This window comes from Gigantopelta aegis, chromosome 11 (genome assembly GCF_016097555.1).
Source record: "Gigantopelta aegis isolate Gae_Host chromosome 11, Gae_host_genome, whole genome shotgun sequence".
Taxonomy (NCBI): Eukaryota; Metazoa; Mollusca; class Gastropoda; order Neomphalida; family Peltospiridae; genus Gigantopelta; species Gigantopelta aegis.
The window spans coordinates 20463752-20475798 of record NC_054709.1 but is presented as its reverse complement, the minus strand read 5'-3'; the positions used below and the strand labels follow the sequence as shown (position 1 = coordinate 20475798).

Genomic DNA, 12047 nt, shown 5'->3' with positions numbered 1-12047 from the left:
CGCTTCTTGTTACGTGACTATATAACAATCTTTACGGATTCTAACAATTGTCTGACACTGGAGACTATGTGTCTTCCTTATACACCCAATTCCGTGGTGCAGTAAATGTGTTAACTAAATATTTAACACGATAATAATTGCATTCAGTGTTATGCGAGACCTTGGCATTTCTCTCTTTTTATGTGTCTTCCGTTTGCTTGCAGCGATGTTCGGCGTTTTAACTACCACAACTACTTCAGATTCACTTTTAAGTTTCTATTTATCAAATACAGCTTTTTCTTCATGGGGAGGGAGATCTGGCTCAGTCGGTAGAACACTAGCGTAAAATGCTTAGGTCGCTGGATCGAACCCTTTCTGTGGCTCTATTGTCTGGTTGGGTGTTCCCCCATCTGAATCAGTGCCCCACAAATAGTATATCAAAGGCCATGATAAGTGCGTGGCTTTTCCCCCTTTTTTTCAAGTTGTTATTATTACGGGAAATGGGAAAATGCATATAAATTGTTCATTGTTCCTAAAGGAAAAATGTAACGAGTTTCCTCTGAATTAAGTAATATTTGACAAAGTGGTAGAATCTATAACTTACGTTTGCGCACAGGTCAAAGTCCAAAAGATATATATTTTTGAAGGCTGTGAGTCACTTTCGACTGCTTTGTCAGTTGGATGAAACACACAACATAATACCCAGATATAGTATCCTATAACAGCAGGGTTTACCCAGCCCATTGCCAAATTAGGCAATTGCTAATTGTAATACAAAGTGTCTACAACATTTAGTAGTTGACCAATAAAAGTTTGTCTAACTTAGCCCATTTTCAATCTTGTTCAAGGAAATATACTACATATTTCAACAATTAGCTATAATTAAATTATTTCCACTGTGAGCCCTGTAACAATAACTTAATTTACAATAACCTGATGGTTAATACGGCAATGATGATTTTAGTTTTTAATGATTATGAAGATGATAGTAATGATGAAAACGATGATGGAACTGATATGCCGCAGAGTAATAAAACATATGTTCTATTTTGAGGATGACGGTAGTAGTCGTAGTTATAATAATGATGGAGATGATGATGATGGTGGTGGTGATTATGATGATGTCGATGAATGTGGTAGTTATCACAGTAACGACAATGATGATAGTGATAATGATGATGTTGGTGGTGGTGATTATGTTAATGATTAATTTGGTTGTGGTGATGATGATGATTATGATGGTGATGATGATGTTAATGATGAATGTGGTGATCATGATAGCGACAATGAAGATGATGTTGCTGCTGCTGCTGATGATGAGGATTGTTATTATTATTATTATTATTATTACGACCATCACTATGTTAAATATCTAAGCCATAAACCAACACTGGTTTTTGTTTGTTTGTTTCTACAAACGCTTTACATTATCTGAACAATAGAAAACCGGTGGTGTTGTTTACACGAACACACAAAAGTTACACACTCTCCAGCCAACACAGAACTGAGAATCGGTCCAAAAAAACCTCCACACATTGCCAACTGACTGGTGAGCGTGCTAATCATGTTAGCGGAAGAGAAAACAAAAGAATTAGCAGATCGTGTCGGAAGCCACATCATGTCAGGCGGCGGATTTGGCGGGGATTACTGTGGTGTCATTTCGCGCCAAAACCGATAGAGGAATCGGTGTAGTAGTATTTAAATACCCACCTCAAAAATATCCACTACAGGCCTCGGCGGTAGCGTGGTTAAGCCATCGGTCAAAAGGTTGGTAGGTACGGGGTTTTGTAGCCAGGTACCGGCTCCCACCCAGAGCGAGTTTTAACGACTCAATTGGTAGGTGTAAGACCACTACACCGACTTCTCTCTACCACACTAACCATTAACAACTAGCTACGGTGTGTGCCCAGGGCAGTGTGCTTGAACCTTAATTAGATATAACAACAAAAATAAGTTGAAATGAATTAATCAATGAATGAAATATCCACTCCAGATTCATGAGTTTATATATATAAGTTTCTCTCTTCGGTTACTCTGTAATTAAAATATATTGGGTGGCAAAAAATATATATATAAAAAATAAAAATAATAAAATGATATTACACACCAAGTATTATGTGGTTATTTGCCACCTTCTGTGAAAATAGTTTAAATAGCAACATATTCAAAATTGTAAGTAAAAAAATCGACTCCAGACAGGAGGGCATTGAGTGTCGCATTTTGTTTTATTTACAGTTCTGGATCTGTTGTTATTTTAACAATATTTAACATATGGGTGGCAAATATCCATATATTGATGAGCTTTTATACAATTCTATATCCAGTATCTTCTTCTTCTTTTTTCTTTTTTTTGGGGGGAGGAGGTGTGGGGGTGGGGAGATATACAAACTTTTAATACTGTACGTATACTTCACCCATGGATAGTGATAGTCAATGTTGGGCTAGTAAATAACTACTATTGCCATGCCCGACGGCTAGTGAATTTCTGTTAAGTCTATTTTGTAAATATGAATATCCTGCCCCCACTCCACACACACACCCCCCCCCCCCCCCCCCCCACCCCCCAATATTTGTGTTTTTAAGCTCTATCTCCCTTTTTAGGTGACATATCTGATTATTACCATTATTTAGTAAAATTGTATTAACTTAAAGTAAAGTAGGGCTAGTGGATTTTTAATAATGGCTAGTAAATTGTTTAAATCACTGATCCCATGGCTAGTGGATTTTATAAAGATTCTAAAAGCAAATATTAATACCAGTTGACATTAAAACTATATACATACACGTCGATGTATTGTCATTGCATGTTTATTTTATCTTTTGTAATCGTTTTCAATCTCTTTTGTTTGTTTGTTTGTTTGTTTGTTTGTTTTTGTTTTGTTTGTTTGTTTGTTTGTTTTTGTTTTGTTTGGTGTTTTCGTATATATCAATTACTGCTGGATTCGTCTTTGTTTTTATTGCAACACAACGACCACAGTTCCAATAATGGCAATTAAGAAAAGTGCCGCAACAAGAACAAAATGCCATTAAAAATAGTTTCTATGAAATTGTCAACGACATCCTTGCGTTTAATGAGTAAGAGAGAGGTTTACTTTGTCAAACTGGTCAAAGGCCGTGGTATGTGCTTTCACTTTTATATAAGATCCCTTGATGCATTAGGAAAAATGTAGCGGGTTTCCTCTAATGACTACGAGGCAGAATTACCATATGTTTGACATCCAATATATATTATTATATTATATTATGCCCGTCGTCCATTCTGGGGCATAGGCCGCTGACAACAGTTTTCCAGAGTTGTCTGTCCTAGGCTCTGGTTTCAAGCTGCCTCCAGGTGTATCCTGTCTTCTTGGTGTCCACATGGAGGTCCCTTCGCCATGTGTTCTTTGGGCGGCCTCTTTTTCTTCGTCCTTGTAGGTTCCATTTGACATCGAATAGCCGATGATTAATTAATCAATGTGCTCCAGTAGTGTCATTAAAGAAAACAAACTTCTTCTTTAATTTGTCAGTATTACAAACAAAATTAGTAAGTTGAAAGTTCTACTGTTAAAATACATGCCGCAAAAAACTGAAGGCACAGTAACAGTCTCTACGGCATTGTCGATTGCCGTGGTTAATTGCTGTGGTTGCAGTTTTAACCTGCACGCCAAATAGTAGCACCAGGTCTGGTGCTTATAAAACGTTTAGAGTCTAGAATCAATACTCTTTTAGAGTCTGAGGCACTAATGTCATGACAACACCATACAAATGCTATGCGTGTGACGTCATTAGATATTGAGTCTGGGATTTATAAGCACGGGCCCAGGTATATACTGAAGTATCTTCATATCGTACAAAGGAGATATGGTTTCTGAAGGTCCTTGTCAATTGTTTTAAAGCCTGAAGCAGCCGCTTTGTTCAGTCTGATTTTAAATCCGATCTTACGGTCTCCTTAAATTTCTCTTCGTCAGAAGATCTAACAAATACTAATGCTAAACCGTGACCCAGGTGACCTTTCATTCGACTCAATTTGCACTGACAAATGGCCACAAACCACAATTATGTACGCTATATGTTTCTATATAGCGTTAGTGGCTACAGTACTTTTTATTAATATCAGTAGGCCCATGGATTTTTTATGCACCTTCGCACCCGGGGGCAACATTTCCCAGCTTTTTCTCCCAGAATATTGGTTTAAACAAACACACACACTAAACCTGGTCGGAGTACACCCATTTTACATAAAAAGCACTACATTTGCATGGGCCGGAATTACCACACAAAAGTCTGGATACACATGTTTGTAAACTACATGATCTTACTTAAAGCTGTCTGTCATGAAATAATCAAAATTAAACAGCAGAATACTTGCGCGGATATATTTCCAGATTTTGGTGAACCAAATGAGAAGATAGCTGTGATCTGTGGCCAAATGTTAATTATTTCTGATATAATGTTTGTGTGTTATTTGTTTTGTTTAACAATACGACTAGAGCACATAGATTTATTAACCACCAGCTACTGGATTTCAAACATTTGGTTATTTTTATATATAGTCTTAGATACGAAACCCGCAACATTTTTCTATTAGTAGCAAGGGATCTTTTATATGCACCATCCCACAGAAATGAGAAATAAAACAGTGTCACTGATGGGGATCGATGCCAAACCGACCGCGCATCAAGCGAGTGCTTTACCACTGGGCTACTTTCCGCCCCATAGTTCTGATCTACTAACGTGGACAAAGCGAATTGAATAGTTAGTTTAGGTTCCGCTCGGGCCTGAGTCTTTTAGCAGTGGTGCCACAGAATGATGTGTTGGCAGCTTGACTACCATCTAAGATGTCTAGTTTTAGCAGTGGTGCCACAGAATTATGTGTTGGCAGCTTGACTACCATCTAAGATGTCTAGTTTTAGCAGTGGTGCCACAGAAGGATGTGTTGGCAGCTTGACTACCATCTAAGATGTCTAGTTTTAGCAGTGGTGCCACAGAATTATGTGTTGGCAGCTTGACTACCATCTAAGATGTCTAGTTTTAGCAGTGGTGCCACAGAAGGATGTGTTGGCAGCTTGACTACCATCTAAGATGTCTAGTTTTAGCAGTGGTGTCACAGAATGGTGTGTTGGCAGTTTGACTACCATCTAAGATGTCTAGTTTTAGAAATGGTGCGACAGAATGATGTGTTGGCAGCTTGACTACCATCTACGATATGTAGCTCTCACTTACCTCGTCCGAGATTCTTAGGCTGGGCTGCCACCTCACTAAACACTCTCCCCTGGCAGACGTGAGCCAGGGACAGCAGAGTCAAGAGAATGTTCATCTCCTGAAATAATAAAAATATATCATTACCTACAGTTCATATAGTATTATCATTTATTGCATACCCATTGAGTTCCAGGGCCCCGTTCCACGAAGCGAACTTAGCGCTACGATCACCTTAAGTCCATAAGGTTGGTATGCACTTAAGGCGATCTTAGGACTAAGATCGCTTCGTGGAACGGGGCATTTGTGTAATTTGCTTGTGGGTTACGCAAAAAATAAATTCAGGTAACCCATTTCCTTTTTGCGTAACCCGTTAATTTCATTTAAATGATATTCTAAATTTAATGCGTAAAATTATATCTGCATGAGCGATGCGTGAACGAAACGATCGTTGTCGGTATTTGTAGAGGCCTGAGTCATAATGTATAATAAAACAGAGTTCATGTGTGTTTCAACAACTTGTAATCAACACTAATATTTTGCATTTAATTACGAAACTATAATTATATCGATGATGATGATGATCATGATGATGAATTTCAAGTATACTATCCCTGAAATGTAAAAAACATCCTCGGTTGCAAACCTGCTAACAATCTAACGTACGTTTTACAGTTACGATAGTGGTGATGATGATGGTGATGATGATGGTGATGATGATGATGCCATCGCTATTTTCATGTTATGTCCATCTTAAGCTCAACAAGTTCATCAAACTGACGAAAATCATCAAAGCAGATGTTTAGTCATGAGAACTTTCTCCTGTAGACGAAACACCCGATAGTAATTCGTGGAAACAATCACAACCTTGCCAAAGCAGTTTTGCCTCTACCATGCCAAAACACACGCGGATACGATTTTGATCACAATAATGTTTTTTGTCGCTCAGGGATTTAATTCACAAAACTCCATTAAGTAATGTTGCGTTATATTTACAAATCGTTGTCCATTGTACTACGAGAGGGGCGGGACGTCATCCAGTGGTAAAGAGCTCGCTTGATGTGCGGTCGGTCTAGGATCGATTCCCGTCGGTGGGCCTATTGGGCTATTTCTCGTTTCAGCCAGTCCATCACTACTGATACATCCGTAGTATGTGCTATCCTGTCTATGGGATGGTGCATGTAAAAGATATCTTGCTGCTAATGGAAAAATGTAGCGGTTTCCTTTTTAAGATTATATGTCAAAATTACCAAATATTTGACATCCAATGGCCGATGATTAATAGATCAATGTGCTCTAGAGGTGTCGTTTAACAAAACAAACTTTAACTTTGCACTGCGAGATCGCACATACATTTTGTTCTTAAATTATTAATTTAGGCAATTCCAATTGCGATTCTGGTAGTTCTGTTGGTTTGTAATAGCTCAAGACACATGTTATTCGAAAACGATAAAGTACGTACCTCGGAAAGTATGATTAGCGGCTTTTAAGTCAAAACGTTGCTTTAGATATGGTACAGAAATCAAATGATTTCAAAGATGATCTACAGGTGATTTAAAGTTGCCTTAGCTATGATACAGAAATCAAATGATTTAACAGAGTATCTACAGGTGATTTAAAGTCGCATGAGCTATGCTACTGAATTCAAATGATTTCAAAGATGATCTGCAGGTGAAGCACCTGTCGGTAGTGTGACCCATCGAAGATATGGCGACAGGGACGATTGACCATGTCTACGACAAACAAAGGAACTCGGTGTATGTATCATATTTTGGTAAATACCCCAAAAAGCCGAAACACAAACGTCACGTTTTGGCTTATACAAAGTCACATACAACAAACACAACAAGGTGATTGAGTAACTGGAACGTTTGTCTGTCAACAACAAAGGTGCACAACAACAGTCTTTCTTTTTGTTTCCAATTTAACCCTAGGTGTGGTCATACTGTGTGCATACACTTCGGCATAATTCGTTAAGGCGACAGAGAGATAATGGAAGAACTGCTAGGGAATACAAACACATACTGAATCTTTTTCTAATTCTGGAACAGCATATTTCAATCCTAACAAATAACACGCACAAAAAATAAAACAACAACTGGATAACCTTCAAAGAAATCCTGCTTATGAAAAAAACCCACAACAGAAGACAGCTTTGTTCGTCAGCAAACTGTGTTTAATTAGGAAATACCTGAACACTTGCTAATTTGGAATCTAATCAGAGGACATGAGTGGGAGTTGTCAGAACACAGGTGATTCAACAAAGAATGTCTCGCGGCTGCTAAACTTAACTTGTGTTCACCTTGCAAAGATGATTTCAAATCTTTGCGTCACTCGCGTCGCGATGACTGTGCCTTTGTCGCGACATCTGACACATACCTGTAGAAATGTTAAATACTTAAAACACAAGGCAAAATACCAATCTACTTTTTTTCAGTGATCTTGGTTTTCGTTCTTTTTTCTTCATCTTTTTTTCTTTGTTTTGTTTTATTTCTTTTATTTTTTATTACACGATTGCGGCTCTAGTATGAGACCAAACTGAATTCCAGGTATTCTTAAGACGCAAGACAGAATACCAATCTACTATTTGTTTAGTAATGTTAGTTTAGGTTAGTTATTGCAGTATGACGTCTTTATTGTTCTTTCCAGTATGAGGCCAAACTGAATTGCAGGTATTCGTAAGACACAAGACTACCAGCCTACCAAAAACAATTTTCAGTAATGTTAGTTTCGGTTAGTTATTGCATTATTTCAGCTCGTTTGTTCGTTCTCATATGACACAACATTGAATTCGGTGTGACCTCCAGCATAACGGCAAATCCTACATAGTTATGATGAACACCTGCTGAAATGCAACATCTCAATTCAGCATTTTAAAGAGTGTTCGCGAGCGGGTCACGCTCAGTCGGTAGAGCGCTCGCCTGAGGTTCTTTAGTAGCAGGATCGAACTTCCACGGTGGAACCATTCTCCGACCCAACCAGTGCCCCACGACTGGTATATTAAAGGTGGTGGTATGAGCTGTCCTGTCGGTGATAAAGAGCACATACAGGATCCTTTGCTGTTAATGGACAAAATGTAGCGGATTTTCCCTGAAGACAATTAGTCACCAAGTTACCAAATGTTTGACAGACAATAGTCGATAATTAACAAATCAATGAGCTCTAGTGGTGCCGTTAAACAAACACACGTTTCAACTTTCAGTGTTCATTATTAGTAACTTTTGATGTTCCGTATATTACATTGTATTGTATTGTATTGTATCATTATTATCATTATTATTATTATTATTATTATTACTGAATTATATATAAGCAAGATGTATAAACGCTAAAACATTAATTATTGAAATCTGCTAAAATTCAAAAGAGAGTAGTACAGTTAAGTGTTCATTATTTTGTAAATTTATCATTGTTCGCGTTATGATAAAAGTGTTATATTATCTTTCTTATAATATACAAAAGCTTTTGGATCTAAATTAAATATAAATATGGTGGCTAAACTAAAATTCAAGAGACTAATAGTATTTCAAATAGTGACAGTTATGTAGGTAACTGGGGGTGTCATAGGCTGAGGTGGTACGCGATTCTCTCAAGCCTTTACGTTTAACTGTTTTTGAATCTAGATTGGTTAAACTGGCGAAACAAAGGCCGAGCTATTTATTATCTTGCCTGTGGGATGGTACATAATGAAAGATCCCCTGCTGCACATCGAAACAGAGTAGCCCTTGGAGTGTCGGCAACGTGTTTCCTATTTTATTATCTGTCTCGCCCTCTGATATCATACAATCATAATTAACAAAGTGTTGAGTGCTTCATTAAATAGAGCATTTCTTTTCTCTCTTTCTTTCTTCCTTTTATGAGCACATATTTTAGCGGTCAAGTTCTTTGTTTTCAGATAAACCAATATATACTTTACGAACGTCTCCTTTCCTTTTACTGTATTTTTAAAAATATTAATTTGTTTTGTTTCAAGTGCTTACTTTTTGGGGAAAATGCAGTCGCCAATAATGAAATATTGTATTATTTGTAATTGTAAGTTGATATACAATGTGCATTAATAGATAGAGATATAGATAGACAGACAGACAGAGAGACAGACAGACAGACATGCAGACAGAGAGACATATATATATATATATATATATATATATATATATATATATATATATATATATATATATATATATATATAAAGATAGATGTGTAATCGCCTAGGGAAAACTTTAAGTGTAATACATTCTGTGTGAAATGTTAGCTTCAAATTCTAAATATTGTTTAAAATTTAAATAGAAGCAAAATCTCTCTGTGTTTTTATGTTTTTTTCTGTCTCTCTCTGTCTCTCTCTGTCTCTCTCTCTCTCTCTCTCTCTCTCTCTCTCTCTCTCTCTCTCTCTCCATCCCCTTTGTCTCGCCATAACACCATACTAATCTAGTACAAAATATTTCCCTGTGTTGAGGCCCGTCTTTGCGCCGCGAGTTGATTTGCAAAGGATTGCAACCTCAGTGACAAAACGTGACAAAATGCCGAGAAGATACTAGACAAAAAACTGCTACCTTTGCTGAGAGATTGTGTTAAATTATGAAACAATTGATTCTTTTATGGTGGCGTTGCCCTCGTTGGAGGTCAGTTAGCAAGCACGCATGCGCAGGATGAACAACGTCTTCAACCGGTGGCCTTGCAGGAATGTTCTTCTTTTAGGAATTTTTAACGGTTTGTATTCAAAAGGGATTATATCTGAAACAATTGTGAAATTAGCTAACAGTCGGATCTAGACATTTTGCATAAGGTCGGGACGTAGCTCAGTGGTAAAGGGCTCGCTTGATGCGCGGAGCCGGACGTAGCCCAGTGGTAAAGGACTCGCTTGGTGCGCGGAGCGGGACGTAGCCCAGTGGTAAAGGACTCGCTTGGTGCGCGGAGCGGGACGTAGCCCAGTGGTAAAGGACTCGCTTGGTGCGCGGAGCGGGACGTAGCCCAGTGGTAAAGGACTCGCTTGGTGCGCGGAGCGGGACGTAGCCCAGTGGTAAATGGCTCGCTTGGTGCGCGGAGCGGGACGTAGCCCAGTGGTAAAGGACTCGCTTGGTCCAGTGGTAAAGGGCTCGCTTGATGCGCGGAGCGGAACGTAGCCCAGTGGTAAAGCGCTCGCTGCTTGATGCTCAGTCGGTTTAGGGTCCCCGTCGGTGGGCCTGTTGAGCTATTTCTCGTTATAGCCAGTGCACCACGACTGGTATATCAAACGCCGTTGTGTGTGCTGTCCTGTCAATGGGATGTTGCATATAAGAGACCCCTTGTTACTAATGGAGAAATGTAGCGTGTTTCCTCTCTAAGACTATATTTCAAAATTAACAAATGTTTGACATCTAATAGCTCAATGTGCTCTAGTGATGTCGTTAAACAAAATAACCTCTAACTTTCTAAGTCTAAAACAAACCATAACCCCAGTCGATGATTAATGAATGAATGAATGTTTTACGACACCCCAGCACGAAAAATACATCGGCTATTGGGTGTCAAACTATGGTAATGCAAATAAATAAAGTGATGATCAACATCAATATAAAAACAGTCGATGATTAATAATCAATGTGTTCTAGTTGTGTTATTAAACAAAACAAACTTTATCTTAAACTAGAAATTTTTCCAGCTGAATGATGGAACGCTCTGATCTCTGCTGCGGTTATCTAAAGAAAGGCAGTCTCATGACCTTCAGCTGGCATCGGCTGCTTGGTGGTTAAGTTATCGGCCTAAAGACTGGAAGGTACTGGGTTCGCATCCCGGATAATGGCTCACCCCCAGAATGCGTCTTGGCGGTTCAATACAGATGTGTACGGTCATTGCATTGACGTTTCTTTCACTAACTACTAACAAGTAACAATTAAAGGGACTGTCCTTAGTTAGCAATCATTGTAAGATGTTTCCAACTAACAGAGCCTTTTAGAGAATGATATTACACATTACATATTAAACACATTCTCATGTTTAGAATACCAGTGTCTGCATACATAAAGTGTCTGCGGGCGTGTGCTAACGTTTCCACCAGTTATTGTTGTTCTTCCTCATATATATTTTTCCGTACATACGAAGTTATTGCAAGGTATAAATCTGGTCTGTAAAATGTTTCTGACTTTCTGGCATTTTGGAGAATAATATTAGACACGTTTTCTTCTTTAGAATACCAGTGTCTGTATATCCAATGTGTTTGTGGTCATTTATGATATTTTTATAGATGTTTTTAATGGGGGGGGGGGGGGGGGGGGGGGGGGGGGGGGTTAATGATTTTCTTCATGATATATTTTTTCCGTATATACGACATTATTGCAAGGCAAAAATTTGGCTTGGGCTACTACAAACATTAGGACAACAATAAACACCTTGTTTAGTTACAGTTAGTGATATTATAAATAGTAAAATATCTTTAATATGTCATGTTGCTCGTCAAAAAGGCTTCGTAGATCATAAACATGTTATCACGGCAGCAGCTTTAAGATATCCTTTAACCCCTGGTCTAGACAGACCGCCTAGATACCAAATACCTCTAAATTGCTGCTCCGTTCATTTTAATGGAACGTGACCACACGTGATCCATGACTGATATTCAGAACGGGGACCTTATTTAAATGTTAGAGATTAAATTATTGGTGATCAAGCAATAGTTTTACAAACATCTCCCTAGAACCATTGTAATAACTGAAAATGGACGATGTGTGGTATATGTCTGTCTGAAAGAATAGGGTGAGAGAGCGAGGGAGAAAGAGAGAGTGTGTGTGTGTGAGTGAGAGAAAGAGAGTTTGTGTGAGTGAGAGAAAGAGAGAGAGAGTGAGAGAAAGAGAGGGGGGATAGTGTGTGTGAGAGAGAGTTTGTGTGTGTGTGTGTGTGCGTGTGTGTGTGCGTGT

The 12047-nt window shown here is 38.4% G+C and overlaps 1 protein-coding gene across 1 annotated transcript in view; it reads right to left on the bottom strand.

The window, feature by feature from the left end:
- Nucleotides 1–10989, bottom strand: part of LOC121385079 (proteoglycan 4-like) — an 88567-nt gene extending 77578 nt beyond the window's left edge. Inside the window, exons 1-2 of the mRNA XM_041515616.1 lie at nucleotides 10945–10989; nucleotides 5182–5278 (exon numbers count right to left, since the gene is read on the bottom strand). Coding sequence (XP_041371550.1) covers nucleotides 5182–5278; nucleotides 10945–10989 — 142 coding nt within the window. The remainder of the gene's footprint in view (nucleotides 1–5181; nucleotides 5279–10944) is intronic.
- Between the last annotated feature and the right edge of the window lie 1058 nt (nucleotides 10990–12047).